General features: G+C 39.0%; 1 protein-coding gene across 2 annotated transcripts; it reads right to left on the bottom strand.

The window, feature by feature from the left end:
* Positions 1-6,367: 6,367 nt before the first annotated feature.
* LOC113526711 (uncharacterized) lies at positions 6,368-13,115 on the bottom strand. Of its 2 annotated transcripts, none has more exons than XM_026914004.3 (3): positions 12,907-13,115; positions 10,608-10,682; positions 6,368-9,541 (listed from the first exon to the last, which is right to left on the bottom strand). In XM_026914004.3, exons 2-3 carry the CDS (start codon positions 10,628-10,630, stop codon positions 7,963-7,965), a joined length of 1,602 nt encoding a protein of 533 aa, XP_026769805.1. In that variant the 5' UTR covers positions 10,631-10,682; positions 12,907-13,115; the 3' UTR covers positions 6,368-7,962. The 2 variants fall into 2 exon arrangements, with proteins under 2 accessions (XP_026769805.1, XP_026769804.1); XM_026914003.3 differs by lacking the exon at positions 12,907-13,115 and adding an exon at positions 11,579-11,964 and having other exon boundaries at positions 6,369-9,541.
* Between the last annotated feature and the right edge of the window lie 5,404 nt (positions 13,116-18,519).

The raw sequence follows: 18,519 nt of genomic DNA, 5'->3' as shown, positions 1-18,519 counted from the left end.
GTGCTTATTCTATCATGCACAAGACCCTTGAGAAGTGCTATTTTAGTGTCTTCTCACTAAACCCACCTACACCAGCAGCTTCAGTTTAGAGTGGGCAGCTTGTCAACATACAAGTCTTTCTTTCATAGCTGGTTTCATTTTCCTGCCTTGACTCATCACAGCTTTTGCATTTAGCAGTATGAAACTTGTTATCAGCCAGTGGCTTAAAATTGGACGACCCACAGGTTTCTGGGTGGAAACTGAGTGAATCATGCTTTGTGAGTAGGCTACTCTTGTAAGGGGAAGACACGTCAAAAATGAAAGGAAAAATTAACACATAGCATGAAATATGGATTGTAAAGTGTTAAAATAAAACACAGCATATGGAATTACATTTAAAGATCATTAGTTATATCTATTATCAGAAGTCGAACGGTGGTGCAGCAGGTAGTGTAGCCTCACAGCTCCAGGGTCCAATAGCTCAATCATGAGCTTGGGTTACTGTCTGTGTGGAGTTTAGCGTGTTCTCCACATGTCTGGTTTCGTCTCACATCCCAAAACATGCCAGTAGGTGGATTCAAGCCTGCTTCCCATCTCCTGATTCCCTATCCGAACTGGGAAGCGTTACAATGGTGCCGAAACCCGGGTGAGTGAGTTGGATGAGATTGTCAAGTCCCTTGCCGGCATCCACCCAACCCAACACCAGGCCCTCCTTGAGCTGTGGACGGAGAAGGAGCAGCACTTCCAGGTCATGCTCCAAGCCCAGACGGAGGACCAGCAGGTGCTCCAGCACCGGCCCCAGCAACCGCCTCCACCGTGGCCCACATCACACTGGCCAAGATGGAGCTGCAGGACAAACCGGAAGCTTTCCTGGAGCTGGTTGAGCGCTCAGCCACGGCGTAAGGCTGGCCCAAGGCCCAGTGGGGTGTCCGCATGCTGCCGCTCCTCTCCGGGGAAGCCCAGCTCGTGGCCCACTAGCGAACCAGCTGGAATATCTAGACCTGCGTTGGGCGATATTGCAACGGGTCAGCGTTTGGCGTTGAGGGGAACCCGTGTATTTCCAGGACCAATGCCACGTGATGGCGGTGGGGGCGTTGGTCGGACCCCTGACACACCACAGCCTGGTCCCGATTGAGCAGGGACGTACTGCATACTGGTCCAAGAGGGTACACACCATGCCTTGGTGGGTTCAGACTGTAACCAGTCCTCAATTCATCAATACCTGGTTCAAAGTGAGCCGTTGGGAAATGTTATTCCAGGCAGCTCATTATAATCCCATGGCTGGGCTTTTAGGGAAGGACAAAACACTAAACTGTCTCACAGCCCGTTTTTATTGGCCGGGCATATGCCGCGATGTTTGCAGTTGCTGTGCAGCATGTCGTGAATGTCAGCTGGTGAACTCGCTGGCCACCCCAAAAGCGCCATTGCGCCCTCTTCTATTAATCGAGGTCCCCTTCGACAGAATTGGTATGGACCTCATCGGGCCATTAGAACGGACTGCACGAGGGCATCGCTTTGTGTTAGTGCTAGTAGACTACACAACGTGATACTCGCAAGCGGCATCTCCGCACATAATGTTGAGGAGGCACTCTCCTGAGTCGGGATTCCGAAAGAGATCCTGACTGATCAGGGCACGTTGTTCATGTCACGATACCTATCGTCTAAGTGGTTCGGAATGAACTCAAGGCTATGCTTGACATGGGGGTAATCGAGGAGTCCCACAGTGACTGGAGCAGCCAGGTGGTTTTGGTCCCCAGTCCATTTTTTTGTGGACTTTAGACAAAGTCAGCGTGGTGTCTAAATTTGACACATACCCAATGCCTTGTGTTGACGAACTGCTCAATCTATTAGGTGCGGCTTGCCTTTATTCGACACTGGATTTGACAAAGAGATATTGGCAGATCCCTTTGACCCCAATATCTCATGTAAAAATGACCTTTTCCACTCCGTTTGGGTTACACCAATTCATGACCCTTCCTTTTGGGTTGTTTGGGGTCCTGCGACGTTCCAGCGGCTGATGAACAGAATCCTGTGTCCACACACTGCTTACGCCGCTGCCTTAGATGACATTATTATCTACAGTAATGATTGGAGTGGCACATGCAGCACCTGAGGGCTGTTCTGAGATCGTTGAGATGGACGGGGCTCACAGCAAACCCAAGGAAGTGTGCGATCGGACGGGTGGAAGTATGGTATCTGGGCTTCCACTTGGGTCATGATTTTTAATATAAAGTCTGTCTACGGTTATGTATTTGTGTCATCCTTCCCCTTGGTGTTGTCTCATTACTGGAAGCAATTTGTTTCTTTGGATGTTCATTTCTTTAGGGTCTTGATTGTTCATGCCATATTTTGTTCCTCTCAGTTCCTGTCCTTTGCTTGTGATCAGTTCCTTTCGCTTGAAGCACTCAAATTTTGCTGTTGGTCTTGATGACGTGTGAGTCTATGAACATAGTGATATATAAAATATATAAATATATATGGATCAGTGAAAGTATGTGTCCACACGTCTTGATGTAAAGCAGGAACTTTAATATTTCCTGTATCTGAGATTTGTTGTCTGTTGTGCTCCTCCCTACTTTGCAATACTCTGGGTTGGTGCACGTTCTGCTGATGTCATTGTGATGATAATAGATGAGGTGCAGAATTTTGCATGTGCAGTAGTGCACAAATGCAATATACAAATAATTTTGCATAAAAGGTTAACACTTTTATAGAGAAAACATCAAAGTTTTCTCTGTAGCATATGGATCAGCAGCTAAGCCATTCCATGAAAACACCTGCATTTTATTTGATAATCTTACAGGTAAGTAAAGAAGTAAAAAAAAACACAAAGTTTAATAATAAAAATTAAAAAACAAATACAGGTCACTCAAATTCTCCCACAATCACTCGGTAAAGAGCAAGCGAGGTGGGAGGAAACTAGTTATCCTGGAGGAAGCACACATGGACACAAGGAGAACATGGAAAACTCCACACGGACAGTCACCTGAGCTCAGGATCGACTGGGACCCTGGAACTACAAGGCTGTAAAACTTCCATGAAAACAGCATTGTGCGAATTGTGGCATCAGTTGTGGAAGCATTAATTCTTGTGCTTTCTTGCACTACTTTAAATGTATAAATATTATACTCTTGCACTGTATATAATCTCAAAGTTTGTTAATCCAGTAAGGTTTTCACTAGATTATACCAAAGTTAAGAACCTATGGTATAATCCATGATGATAATAAATACCTTAAAGACCTTAAAAGTGAATCTGAAATGACAGAAATGAATTAACTTCAGACAGCTGTAACATAACCATTACACGCTGTTAATCCTGGGAAATATATTTCTACTGTCAGGCTGATGACCTTTCAGTCAAACTTCACTTCCTGTTTTGGACTGAAATTGTCACAGCTGTAGATTTGTGAACATAAACAGTGACACCCAGTGGCAGAACTTTGTCATAACAGGCTCCTGTGTAAACTTCACACTACATTGCAAGTCTCTGCTGCAGTTACTGAAGATGAATAAAGAATGAAAGAATGAATGTCTTTCCTAATAAAGTATCTGCATGTGTTAATACTCCATAAACAACCTGGTAGCCCTGCACACACACACACACACAGAGCTCAACTGTGTTCAGTTGTCAGTTGTGTTTAATCTGAATTCCAGTTCTTTCCTCTCTCTTCACTTTCAGGCTCTGCTTTTATCTTGAGACCCCAAATGCACTCTGATATTTTTTCCTCAGGTTGTTTATTTCAGGGTCTGCTGCATTTTTACAAACCAAGAAGTGAAGTAATCAAAAAGTAATATGATTGGACAGACACTTAACTACTTCTAAATCATGTGATCAAATTAGATGCATCCTATTGGACATACTGGTGATTCCACATGAGCTTAAACTACAATTTCATGAGAAATAAAAATCAGAGTAATAGAAAAGTAGATTATAACCAAGTAGTAGTTTATTTGACATTCACTGTCTATTTCTAAAAGGCTGAAAGAATGAGGTAAAGTGATTAGAGTAATTTAGCTGTTGGATATGGCCGAGTACCTGTACCCTGCCCAATCTGCACCACACATGCACGCCATGGTTGCTCATGTCCACATATTTATGCTTCATGTATGTTTCAAAGAAGTAAAGTGGAAGAAGTTTAGAGCACTTTATTTCATACTAATCATAATAACTGAATTTTTAGCATTATTTTTATGCTATGTGAAAAAATTCCTGTTGCAGGGTTTGCATTGCATTTGTATGTTAGAAACTTGCCGTCTTGTTACATGTGACTGCGGATTGAATGGAGCTGCAAAATGTAGAAACGTACCAAGTTTTGTGTCATGAAGAAAAACTTGTTGCCAAGATATGGCATCACTTCCTGTTTCACTAAAGCAGGACCCAATACAAAATATTCAGCTAGTAACTGTTGTCAGTAACAGTCTCAAATTCACATAATTCCAGTTTGGTGAAGTTTGGACAGCAGTGAGTGGAGAAGTAGCAAAAAAAAAGTACTGTAGACAAAGAACTTCAAATGTTATTAGTAGAATTATCCACAACTTCTCAGTATTTTCCAACAAGGGCAGCTAGTGTGGAAGTTTTCTTTCAATAAACAAAGTTGTAGCTGAGACACAGTCTCACTTCCTTTATGGCACTTTCTAATTTATTAGCATAATATGCATATTGTTGGAAAACTATATAAAATATCGTATATGAAATATGGAAAACTATAGGAAGTACTCTTGCAATTCAGACGCTGATGAGCATTCACTTCAGCTTACCCTAGTGAATCATAGGAATGTAGAATTAAGAACACAGAATTGTGAATTTAGCACAAGTTCTTAAAATAAAATTAGGAAAATTATGGAAGTTGTCACAGTTTTTGACCGCAGGTGGCAGTCATTGAATTTTTTGGGGACATTAGGGTGAGGCCCTGAAGATCAAGTCTCATGAAAATATGCAAATATCTTACTGAGGTGAAGATTGTACAAAATTTGGAGGACGAGTAGTGAAAAATGGCATGGAAACATTTACGGCATGCTACTGTTACTTTTGACCAGTAGGTGGCGCTGGCACAAAATTAGTTGCATTGCCGCAGGTCATTGTCCTGAAGATGCCTACCAAGTTTTGTGTCAGTTCACAAAGTCGTTGCTAAGATACAGCCTCACTTCCTGTTTGGCGGCTTCGCTGTCAGATTCGTTGGCCCATTACAGACAAATCATTTGGAATATTCAAAATTCTTTTAAAAACTTTTGTGAGGGTTACTCTGAAGATGATGTGTGCCAAATTTGGTGATGAATGGACAAAATTTTTAGGAGTAGTGAAAAAACCAAGATGGCGGAAAATCTAATTAGGCATAAATCCGGGGATGCCTTTTAAATTTTGGACACATGGTTCAAAAGTTATGACCATAAATGTACTTCCAAATTAGGCCCAAGTCTGACCCGATGGTGGCGCTAGAGCGTTGGCAGCACTTGGCCCAAATTTGGTCAGAATGTTCATTAGACACTCCCTAATCAGTGTGCCAAATTTTACAACTTTTTACCAGATGATTCTGTGGGCTTCCATAGACACCCTAATCAGAAGAAGAAGAAGAAGAAGAAGATTAAAGCTGCAAGCAGTATTTTTGGGGGCCAAGCACCCAGCCTCGGTGATCCACACATTCACAGACATGCTACAACTGTTGCTTAAGCAACCCAGTAAAGCAGAGCAATAACCTCAGGCGAAGGGATTCAGGAGTGATTTGTAGTTTCACTCATGATGTCTATGTTTTGAGCACAGACAGTGGTGGAATTCTCTCACTTGTAGGGGGAAAGGTCTAGATGAACAAATGGGCAGCAGGGTGGCTTTACTGCAGCATTATTTAGACAGGTGTCAGGATGATGTGAGACAAATGTGGTGAAGATTTAAAATTTGGAGGAGGAGTAGCAAAAATGGCAGTTAGATGTCAGGATTTTTTAGCATGTTATTGTTACTTTTGACCAGTAGGTGGTGCTGGCACAAAATATACTGCATAGCCTCGGCTCATGGTGCTGAAGATGCTTACTAAGTTTTGTGTCAGTGTGCAAAATTATTGCTGAGATACAGCCTCACTTCCTGTTTGTTTCCTGTTCACCCTAGATAGAAGAAGAAGAAGAAGAAGAAAACATAGACTAACAATAGGGTGCCTACTCACGGTTTTATAATAATAATGCTAATAATGCTTTGGAATAAAAAAGCATGGTTTTACTGTACAGCTCATTTTCAATATAAAGATTTTAATAAATGTCTATCAGAAGCTATTATCATATAGAAAGTACTATATGTGAAATTAAGGAAAACTACAGCGTGTCCCAGAAGTCTCCGTACATGGGAGAAATTAACACTTTTTAGCAAATTGTCTTCCAAAATTTTTCATACTTAGTTTTATATTACTTTATAGAATTAGTTATGTATTTTTTTTCAGATAGCCTTTAAGAACGCCTTTGACAAAAGCAGAACGTATTGAAATCATTCTCATGGCTGGATCGGGAAGCTGTCACAAGGTTGCGATGGACTTTAACAGGAAACATGGCGAGCACATCACACACACCACACTGTCACCAAACTCATTAACAAATTCAAAAACACTGGAAGTGTTGAGGACCGACCGAGAAGCGACGTCCACGAACATCCACTGACGAAGACACAACCGACGTGCTGCTGGCAAACAAAGTCCCCTGTGTGTGTGTGGAGACCTTTAGGACACCGTGTATAATCACTTATCTAATGAGTAACAAAACTTATAATATAATCAGAATTTATTGGGAAGACTAGAATAAAAACAGACAAATTGTTAACAGAAATAAAGAGCAAAACTTGTGAAAATTCAATGACAAAATTTCAATGTGTTCTACAAGACGTTGTTCTGGAGTTTCTTTAAGAAGTGGCTGATTTTTTCCAACTCACATTTCAGGGAAAAGTGGATTAATCCTAGAAACACATTATGGTTTATTGATTCTTATGATTAATAACAACAAACAATATATGCTTTACTTTATCCATTACTTAACTGCACCCAAATACTCTAACACAAAAAATAAGCAGTAAAATACCAACATATAATGCTTTTGATTATAAGACTTAATAAAATGGTTCATTTGGAAAGTAAACAGCAAAGCTTACTCATCCTAAGGCCCTACTGACCATAGGAGGTTTTTGCAGGCTGTTACATTAACTAAAGTAAAAACTGATCAATAATGAAGACTTGAAAGAATGAAGAATTTTATCTATATGTTTTATATTTTATCTGTTACATACAACATTTCACAGAGCGAGAGGTTTAGTAGCTCCGGAAGCTCAGATGCTGAACAAAATGCTCGTTACTGAAAGTCCTTCCTGCTTGTGTTCAGCAGATCCAGTGCCCTTTGACAGATTTAGGGCAATAGGTCATTTTTCTTTTCATATTAATATTTCTCATTAAAAGCTTGGGGTCAAATCTCAAATACAGAAGCACCAGTTTTACAACTTTTCCTTCAGATTACCTGACGGCCTTAATGACATTTTCAGGCCTGTCCATGGCATAACAATAATTCTCTCTCAATCATTACGAAGTAAGGGGGAAAAATTCTATCAAAACATACAAACTGCATCAAACTCCATCAAAGTCCATCACTGAATTTGCACAGCTCGTGTACAGATTCGGGCATTTTAAAATCATCCTCTATACAGTCATTCATTTAGATGTGCGCAAACGGATGCGAGTCTGTTCCATATTGTAGACTCGGCTCGGTCAGATAGCAATATGACATGATGAGCGTGATGGCGTTGATGGTGGTATTAGCGTGAAAGCTGAAGCTTTGGAAACTGATTTGAGCATTGCATACAGATGAGGAAGTGAGAGAGCTGGACAGACTAAAGGACTTCAATATCAGCAGATAGTCTAATGGCATTGTGGATAATGTAGGAAATCATAAAGAAATGATATGATTAATATGCAATCATTCATGATGGCATTTTCCTTTAAGCAGAGCAGTATTTCCTTTTTTAAGAACTCCAAAATCTTTGAATAAAACTCAGGAGTTTCTGGTTTTCAGCTTCAGCTCTTTTCTTTATTTCTTCAAGTTTCTGCACTCGATCTGTGTTTCCTGTTTCCTTCACTTTCTCAATCAAAAAATCCATGTGCTGAAGTATAGACACAGAGTCACTCTTTAAAGCGATTGTATTCAGTGTAATCACACACTGGTAACACTGCTCCACCAGTCTCATTTTTTGTCTTTCATGTTCTTCTTTTTCATGGGTTAACTTGCTTACTAAACTTTTTATCTCATCAGACTTTGTCTCGTATTTCCTTTTCACATCTTCCTTAGTCTTCTTGACCCTCCTTGTCTTCACCACATAGATTTTCTTCTCTTTAACATGTTCAGTGTAGTGACATCTTCCAGTACACACTGTGCACCGACCCTCAGACATGACACTACACCGTGAAAGATCTCTGACCCACCAGCATCCTGGGTAATGGCAGTTCTCCTCACACACACTGCAGCAAGTGGCCTCTTTGCTTTGAAAGTGCCACCACTTATATTCTATTGGCACCTTTACTTTGTAAGGCTCGTCCACCTCATATTCAAAGGTTTTTTCTTTTTCCTTCTTTTCTTTCTCATGTTGTTGCAAAAATGCTTTTGTCTGGTCGAGCTCGTTTTGTTTGAGTTCTGCCATTGTGATTTTATCCTTTATATTGGAGATGGATGCTGTCAGTTGTTTGCGTCTTTTCAGTACAATTGCAGTCATCGTCAGGCTTATACTTGGCCTTTCATATATAAAAGCCAGAAATTTCTCCATGGTTTTGTTTAACTGATCCCATGCTAACTTGTAATCATCTAATATTTCCTCATCATCAAAGTTTTCACAGTGACAGTTGTTAAACCTGAAATACACAGGCTCTCCTTTATCAGTCTTTGCACACACAACGCTGGCCTTTTTAATGGCCTTAATGGCATTTGTAGGTTTGCTGGAGGCGTGTGTGACGAACACAACAATGTTTTTCTCTACGTCATTGCCAAATAAAGAGAGAACAGCATCAAAAATGTACAGCTGTCTGTCAGTGAGTCGAGTGGTGTTTGATGACACGGTAAGACACACCGCATCAATTTCATGAACTCCATCTTTAGATCTAAATAACTCATGTAAACTTTCAGCAACAGTTAAATCATCCTGCATACCATCAGTGCTTCCAAATCCAGGCGTGTCGATGACGGTTAGAGAGAACGGGCTGTGTTTAGTAAACACATCATACACTGTGACTGCATTTGTCTGAGAATCAGTTTGATTTCCTTTTGTCTCTATGATCTCACACCAAATTCTGTCTGTACTTTCAACACCCAGCATGTAGTTGACCATGGCATTGATGAGAGTCGACTTCCCTACTCCTGTTTCTCCAACAATTAATATGGTTTTATGAGGTTTGCTCTCGTCTTTTTCTCCAAATGCCACTCTCTTCAATCTTTGACCATCAATTATAGTCCTTGTGTTTAGAATATATCTTGTGAGGAATCCTTCTATTGATCTGCTGTTTTTTCTGATTTTGTTTATTTGCTCTTCCGCTGATGTCTGCAAGTCTTCTCTCCTACACAAAAATGAAAGTTTTATGTATTTATGAATGGTATTATGGATTATAACCCTATAATACCCTGTGTATCAAATCTGGCAGGCTCTCATTTCATTATCGATGCAACGGAGATTTCCTGTAACGCGTTGTATAATCGTTAGCAAGTGTTTGTTGCCCTCTAGTGGGTCTTTACTGAAATATGATTATGCATCCTGTTTACTGGTCATTTAAAAATAGCCACCTGCGATGCCCATTTATGTAATAAGCCAACTTTAATGTTCATTCAGATCATTATGTTTTATTAGTAGAATAATTCTACTGAACTATCACATATCAAACTTCTTGACTCAGATCTTTGGATGGAAATGCATTTTGGAGCTCAGTCTCATAAAACTACTTGATATAGTAATTTCAATAAATTGTATCAAACCATTAATTCTGTGGAAGGAAAATAAATGGTTAAAATGCTGTGGAAAAATAAGAAGGATTAAAAATACCTCCTGGGGAAAACTGTAAATGGGGGAAAATAAACTCAAAATCAAAAACCTGATGTATCAAACATGCTACAACAAGAATATCACTTTTATTACACACTGGGACCAATTAAATGTTTAATTTGGAAGGTTAAAAAAAACCTTGTTTTTACAGTCATTATTTCATTTGTTAGACTTTATAAGTGTAAGGTTGTTTTCTTGTTTTGATCCCTGTTAGAAATTCGATGTAAAACAAAACAAAAATGGCATGAGTCTCCTATAATTTAGGCTTTTAATTTTAAAGCATCTATTTCACAAGGATCTTTATTCTTTGAACAGCAATTTTGTTGTTCAGATGGTTATTTAAGGCCTTAATTATTTTTTAGTCCGAGTTCATTGACATGGAGGGTGTGTGTGAAATTTAGTTATCATGCAGCTGGATCACAAACATTTGCAAAATGTACATTAGTCCATCAGTCCATCACTGCTAGTTAAACTACTTGTCTAGACTCCTCTAATGGTTACTGCTCGTTTAGTTTTCATGTTTGTATTTCATATAGAACTGAGACTATAAGACTGTGGTGTAGATAGTTTATCAGATGAAAACTTACCCTTGAGCGGAATAACGTGCCATGATTAGTATCTTGTTGCTGGTGTCTGGTATCAAGCAATTAATCAGATGGTTTCTAAGTTTTAGAAAAGAGAAAAAATCATTTCTTCTTAGGGCAAAATAAATTACAGACACATTAAAAAATCGAACCTAGTTAATCAAATCAGTCTGATGAATATTTTCTCTTAATATTCACTTTTAACACAAGGATAGTATTTTATAGTATTTTTAATCAATATTAGTATTTTATAGTAATAGTAATAGTGCACATATTATTATAAACAGCTTTTTAATCACATTTAAAAAGCTGAAAAGATATTCTTAATAAGACATTTAACCAAAACAACAAAACTGACTGAATTAATCAGCATTTCAAATTATAAACAGAAAATTCCTTACAAGTTTGCAGTAATGTTCTTTCATAAGTAAATGTAGGTGCAGCAGCTTTCACATGGAATTAAATATTTAAAAATGATGTTCTTCATTTTTATTTTTGGGGTAAAGCAGACTAAAATGCTAGAACTTTATTTCTGGATGAGATATATATAAACATATATAAAATATATAAAGAGGAAACATTTTAGTTCAGAAACACTTCTGAACTTTATATATATTTAAGCAGAAAATGTTTTAAAAAATATTGACCATATGATTTTTTGTTTTTTTTTTGTAGGTCAACACAATAACACTCAAAAATTATTCCTAATAATTGGGATCAGCTCAAATAACAGATTTTTTTTTAACTTTGGAGTTACTGAGCACACCGTTATTTTGAGTTTTTCTATCCATTCCTTTCAATAAATTTATTCTATCAAATCTTTTATATGTCTAACCAGTAAGAAGCTAATTAAAGGGCCCACAGTTAAAATTATTACAGTAACCTCATAAAATTTTAATAAAATGTCAAAGCCCAAAAACTTTGATGAAGAAAATGAAACCATTTCAAGCAGCAAATCCAACCATATCACCTACCTTCTAAAGTGTTGGTATTCTTTCACCTGTCCACTCACAACTGAAATCAGAGTAGTGCAGTATGCTGCCTGTATTTAAAGCAAAACTCCAGCTATTGGCATCATGTGATTTACAGGAAATCTGTCTCAAATCGACAATGACAGAGCATTTCCTGAGTCCATCTTCACCTTCCTCTGTATTTACCCATTTTTTGTTACAGATATCAACTGAAACAGACCAAATCAGGTCATGCTTTAACTCCTACATGTTTTACTCTACAGTAACCAACAATGGAATGCCATTTGGTGACAATTTTAAAAATACAATGAGGACAGAAATAAATGTATGACAACAGGCCTGAAACTCCTAACAGCCAGCAATTTTTTTTTTACAACAGTTTCATTCTTTCTGGGCAGGATGGTGAGCTGTTTACTCGACCAGGCCCCAATGGAACTGGATGATGGCCATGACCAATACCCAAAGTGTCTGAGACTTCAGCAGATAATTCAGCCTTGCCATAACCACAGCATAACACTGACAGAGTTCTGTTGGCTATTCATTGCCTTCTGTTGGCACTGCATTGTTGCAGCAGGGAGTGAAGCTGATGGCCAACATGGCAGCTTATTCCCTAAAATATAAAAAGTAGGCACCTTTGCTATGTTGTTGCAGCAGGAACAGAAATACGCAGCACACTCATCTATGTACCACTTGTCGCTAGCACCTGGAGAGGTCTTTGACACACAGGCCCAGGAGCCCCTGATAGTCACCTATTTCTGTTCAAAACATGACTTATACATTTAAGGCCGCAGGTTTCTTTTTAGTCACCCTCGTCTGACATCACACTATTTTAAGTTAGATTTTGGAAACAGCAGCTGGACAAGATACACAGGATCAAACACTGGCCGCATTTTCACGCCGCACCCCAACTGTAGGCATCACATGATTTACAGAAAATCAGCAAAGTTCAGCAAAAAATTATTGCACATCGACAAATCTACTGGCAGTGTATTTCCTGAATACTTGACTGGCTTTCTCTGTACACATGCATTTTTTATGTTACAGTTTCAGATATCAATCTTCAGTTTTACAAAAGATATAAACAACTAATTACATATTTTAAGTTTTCAAAACCAATAATAAGTCATTACTGTTGACTTCAATGAAAGCTGTGTGTTTAATTCCTTCATGCTTTACTTTAAAGTTCACAATAATGTAATGCCTTTTGAGAGCAATATTAAATATAAAAATGATGACAAGTATTTGTATAAATCATCCACATTTCTGGAACTCCTAAAGCATTTTTCACCCTCTCTATCTCTGGAATGATTGAGCAGACGATGGAGCCTTACCATAACCACCACATAATGCCGATAGCATACTGTTGATTATTCATTGCCTTCTGCTGGTGCTGAATTGTCGCAGCAGGGAGTGAAGCAGACGGAAAACATGGCAGCTTAGTCCCCTTAGAGGACAAAGTAGGCACCGTTGCTGCGTTGTTGGAGCAGGCACAGCAGCTCAGCCCTTAAAAAGAGAAAAAGTGAGCACCTTTGCTATGTCGTTGCAGCAGGAACAGAAACAGGCAGCACAAACAGCTCTGTGCTACCTGCCACTAGTCGCTGGACAGGTCTTTGGCTCACAGGCCCACGAGGTACTAAAAAGAGTCACTTCCAACTGTCCAATATGTGATTTTAACATTTAAGGCAGCAGGTAAATTTTCTGCAAAGTACACTTTTAGAAAATACAACAGCCATATGCAGAATATAGCACTGGCAACAGTGTGAAATAACAGGGCATGATCATGTCACCAATGCATGATTTATCAAAAGTGCTGAGGCCCTTTTACATTGTATCTGAAAATAAGCTGGTAACAAAGAGCAGAAAGCTTCTAGGAAGCTTTGCTTGAGAACATCAGATCAATGGCTGCTGGGAACTCTGTCTACATGGTAACATTTACAGTTTCCCTTCCTCAAAGGTGCAAGACTCAATCCAAATGGTTATACTCACTGCAGAAGTGCAGTCGCTGACAGAAAAACAGACAATAGAGAGAGTAAACAGGACAGATCTCATTCCAGATTTATTCCCCTGTGTTTGCTGTTATAATGAGCTCCACTCTTCTGGGAAGCTTTCCACTAGATGTTGGAGCGTGGCTGTGGGGATTTGTGTTCATTCAGCTACAAGAGCATTAGTGAGGTCAGGCGCTGATGTTGGGATGTCGAGGAGGTCTGGGGTTCAGTCGGTGTCCCAGTTCATCCCAAAGGTGTTCAGTGGTAGTTAATTTCTTAATTAATTGATGGTGAGCTGTTTACTTGACCAGGCCCCAATGGAACTGGATGATGGCCATGACCAATACCCAAAGTGTTTGAGACTTCAGCAGATAATTCAGCCTTGCCATAAACACAGCATAACACTGACAGAGTTCTGTTGGCTATTCATTGCCTTCTGTTGGCACTGCATTGTTGCAGCAGGGAGTGAAGTTGATGGCCAACATGGTAGCTTATTCCCTAAAATATAAAAAGTAGGCACCTTTGCTATGTTGTTGCAGCAGGAACAGAAATACGCAGCACACTCATCTATGTACCCCTTGTCGCTAGCACCTGGAGAGATCTTTGACACACAGGCCCAGGAGGCTCTAGATAGTCACCTATTTCTGTTCAAAACATGACTTATACATTTAAGGCCGCAGGTTTCTTTTTAGTCACCCTCGTCTGACCACACTATTTTAAGTTAGATTTTGGAAACAGCAGCTGGACAAGATACACAGGATCAAGCAGTGGCCACATTTTCATGCCAGATTAGGATCAGCCAATTATCATGTCTCCAGGGCACGATTTATCAAGTGCCACATACCATTGCCTCCGATCTCGTCAGATCAGTGGGTTCTGGGCACACTTTCTCTAGCGTGTCTATTACAGCATCACTGCCTCTACAGTGTGACACCCAGGCCAAATGGTTATGTCACTGGTAGGAAAACAGAGGTTATTAGAGAGTACATGGACCACATCAGATGACCAGGTTCTTTTCCAGTTATTTTCTGATTCCAAAAACAGGGAGGCAGAACCTCCCTCGTTCTCAATCTAAGGAATCGGAAAGCAGACAGCTCATTCCTCTTTTACATCAGCCGAGTAACTTACAAGTTCAAGATCCTTCACTTTGTGTTGAGCAGCTAGGGTGTTGACAAAGTGTGTACAAGCTGATTTAGTCCCTGTAGTGCCAGCGGGCGTGTCCGATCCTTTACCTATATGATTGGGTGCTGTGCGGACTGTTCCAGTCGCAGGTGTAGAACCTCATAATGAAGCACTTGGAAATTCTAATCAGTCACAATAGCCTGAATCCAGCACATTCATCGGCTCGGTTTACGTCACGTGAGCCTTCTGGACATGTGAAAGCCCTCTCAATTATGGAGAGGGTCAGGAAATTTCAGGTGTCCATACATGCTGGAATGCTGGTGGTAACTCAATTAGTGAGACTAGTAATGTCGCACCTTCATTTCAGTGATTTCTTTATTTACAAGAAATAAGGTTCGTAGATTCTGATATTACCATTACAAGAAAGGAAGTTACAGATTCTGATATTAAGATTACAAGAAATAAAGTCGCAGAATCTGATGAAGGTTACAAGAAATAAAGTTACAGATTCCAATATTAAGGTTATAAGAAATCAAGTCGCAGATTCCAATGTTACTATTTCAATAAATAAATTTGCATATTCAGATATTAAGATTACGAGAAAAAGTTAGTAGATTTGCCATTTCAGGGTGGTAACTTTCCACGAAAAAATGCCAGATTTTCCATGATTTTAACATTTCATCTGAAGGAGGGCTTATTGAACTATAGGAAAAACATATTGGTCCAGCTCAGGATATTATGATGTAATAATTTTTGCCAAATTTTTCACGTGACATCAGCCAAATGTCCCCCATTACTGGACATTCTCATCTCTATAAAATAAGTGTTTAGAATAAATAGTTGTAGTAATATTTACTTTTTCTAAGTGCTAAAATGTCCCTCATTTGACCCTCCAACTTTTAATAAAGCATTAATAAACAAGCATTATCTAAAAAAAAAATATGTTAGGTTTTATAACACGATGTAATTTTAACACATTTCATTTAGAATAAAAAGGGATGTCAATATAATTAAGCCTCATTTTTAAGTGATTTCATTTTGTCAGTTCATTCCTTGCAAGTAACCAGAAATATATGCATAATATTTGTGGATTTTATTGAATTAATATAAAAAAAAAAAACTACACAGGGAACAGGGTGGACAGAGGAGAAACCGGGTTTTTCATTATAGAAAGGTAATTCATTTACTCCAACCTCATTCCACCTTCAACAGTAAAATGTACAGAACACCCAAAAGAAATATCAGGAACACTTTTCAAATGTCTGATCTCAGACATCACATCAGCAGTGAACACCACCACATCTCTGTAAAGAAGGGCAACTCCTTTACACTTTAACCCCCATCTTCAACCACCAAATGTACTAAGAATCCAAAAGAAATACCAGGAACATTTTTCAGTGTCTTATCTCAGACATCACATCAGCAGTGAACAACAATTTCAGAAAAAAAAGCCAGCTCATTTAGCCCCCAATTTCAACCACTGAGCACCGAAAGGAACATGTTTCAGTCTCAGATCCCACAGATGTTTCAGCAGTAAACTACGTAACAAACCAGGAACCTAGGTGTTTCTCAAGGAAATTCCACACTGTCTTCTCTAGCTGGACGGACCTCCTATTTAAAGCTTGTGGTTCTTTCATCAGACATATAATTTGATCATTCCTATACCAGCTAATGTCCTCTCGTGGACTTGGCCAATAGAACTCGTTTGTCCCATTCTTATGCATGCATTTCACTCATATTGTCTTCAAACTCCAGGATGATTCCTGGGTAGCGTTCACTATCATGGTTAACAATGCACCACTGCCCAATGTTTTCTTTCATGATGGCTTCAGGCCGTGATGGTTCCTCAGTGGAATGCGGGCTTGCTTGTTGTCCCAGGCTCACCTGTTTCAGCCCATAGCATGCACAGTTGAGAACATGTTTGTTATGACAAGTGATGTCACGGTATTTAATTGTCCCTGGAGAGATACTAATGACGTGACCTTGAGGGCCCTGGTTGTGGGGCATTGTCTGGGTCAGGGGGATTGTCTTGACTTGGAGGAGGATTGTTCCCTATCTGAAAGTTTGTCCTGGCTCTCACACTAGCCCTCTGCTTTCTCTTCCTTTCTTGCCATTTCTTTCTCTGCGCTCTCTTCTCTTTTTCCCTGAGGTCTGACACTTTCGTTTTCCTTCCTTCCTCTCTGTCTTTTCTCCACCACTCCTTCTCTTTATTGAGGTATTCCTGCCTTCTTTCAGGGTCTGCAGCACGACATGCCCTGTAGCGTCTCTGCAGAAGACAACGGCGCCATTCATATTTTGTTTGATTTGTTTGATTTTCTTAGTTATATTTGTAACTTAAGTTGAGCATACATGATTGGGGACATGGAGGTTTAGCCTACTTGCACTAAAATGAGGGTAATTATTTTAAATTTAATTTAATTCTGGGTACATATCATTGTGTTCCATGATGGAGCACATATAAGACAAGCTTAAAGAAATTAGTATAATCCCATTTTTTAAATAAAATATGGCACCGAATAGTAGGAATGACCCAGCTAGCAAAAGCGGCTAATATTTTTGTTTTCTCATATCTACGCCTTTTACAGTTTCCTTTGCGTTTTTATCGTGTGTGTGTTATTGCTTTGTATTATGCACATTTATAGTCACATATTATAATTTAGTGATTTAAATACAAAATTACAGTAGATTGGATTAGCTTTGTGCTAGGCTACAGCGCAGGTGTTCATGGTACGTGTAGTTCTTCGACTGGTGATTTCTTTCCTTAAAAAAAAAACACATACCGCAAATTAGAAAATACCTTTTTGTCACCTATCAAATAATAATACAAATCCTATCTTAGAATAGCTAGAAATACTTAAAAAGTGAGTCCTAAAATGTCTAAAATTAATTCACTTCCGGTTACTTTGACCTAACCGTCTTAACACGCGCGGGTGGTCACGGGAAATGTATTTCTTTATGCGAGTTCTGTGGAGGAAAATGGCTTCCAAGTGAAACTACATTTCCCATGTTCAATGTTAAACGTCTTAGACGTTCTGTTTAAAGAAAGCGAAAAAAGATTTCACAGATGTCTAGAGCTAATTTACGATTGTTTGTCCCTTGAACATAAATAAATCTCCTGATTGCAGCATTTTGATATTTTAACAAGCTGCTGTGATGAAGAAGAGATGTAGCGGTTTTTCGGGTGTAAACAGTGACACCCAGCGGCAGAACCCTGTCACTACAGACCCAGCTGTAAACGTTACATCACATCTGAGCGTTTATGTGGAAAAATAACAACAAAACATGATCCTTCCTGATAAAGTACTCACATGTGGACACTCCCACTGCTACTGTTAGCTAGTTAGCTGGTTTAATTTGAGTTTAATTAGCTAGCTAGCTAGTTAGTAGGTGTTATTAAAAGTACCAAACCATTATCCCTTGCTAATGAGAGTTTATCAGGCTTCAGTGTTGAGGAAGGAGACGATGTTACAGAAGGTTCAGGTGAAATAAATAAATAAATAAATAAATAAACTGTATCTAATCATCAGTTGTACAACTCTTTTCTTTCCTCTCGCTTTTGGGCTCCACTTTTTTCTTTATAATCTAAATTCATTCTGAGACTTTTGCTAATACCTTCAATTAAGCAAAGCCAGGTAACTGGAGCTAATTAGGGGTTTATAAATCACGTGATCAAATTAAACACGTCTGTATTGGATGTAATGAATTTCACAAACCTCCCAGGTGTTTCCAAAACCGTGAATTATCTTTAAAATTCCACCAACTTCAGTTTAAAAATAAAGCACCATTTTACAGGAAAAGTCCCAGAGTTAAATGTAAAGTTGTAATGTTTGGTTCTAA

The sequence above is a fragment of the Pangasianodon hypophthalmus genome, chromosome 1, assembly GCF_027358585.1.
Source record: "Pangasianodon hypophthalmus isolate fPanHyp1 chromosome 1, fPanHyp1.pri, whole genome shotgun sequence".
NCBI classification, from domain to species: domain Eukaryota; kingdom Metazoa; phylum Chordata; class Actinopteri; order Siluriformes; family Pangasiidae; genus Pangasianodon; species Pangasianodon hypophthalmus.
This window is presented reverse-complemented; position numbering and strand designations above follow the sequence as displayed.

Bases quoted from the DNA above. Each gene is read 5' to 3' on its own strand.
- LOC113526711 (XM_026914004.3), bottom strand. From the start codon at position 10,630: ATGGCACGTTATTCCGCTCAAGG. The intron at 9,542-10,607 runs GTAAGTTTTCAT...ATTTTTGTGTAG, and splicing joins GCACGTTATTCCGCTCAAGG to GAGAGAAGACTTGCAGACAT.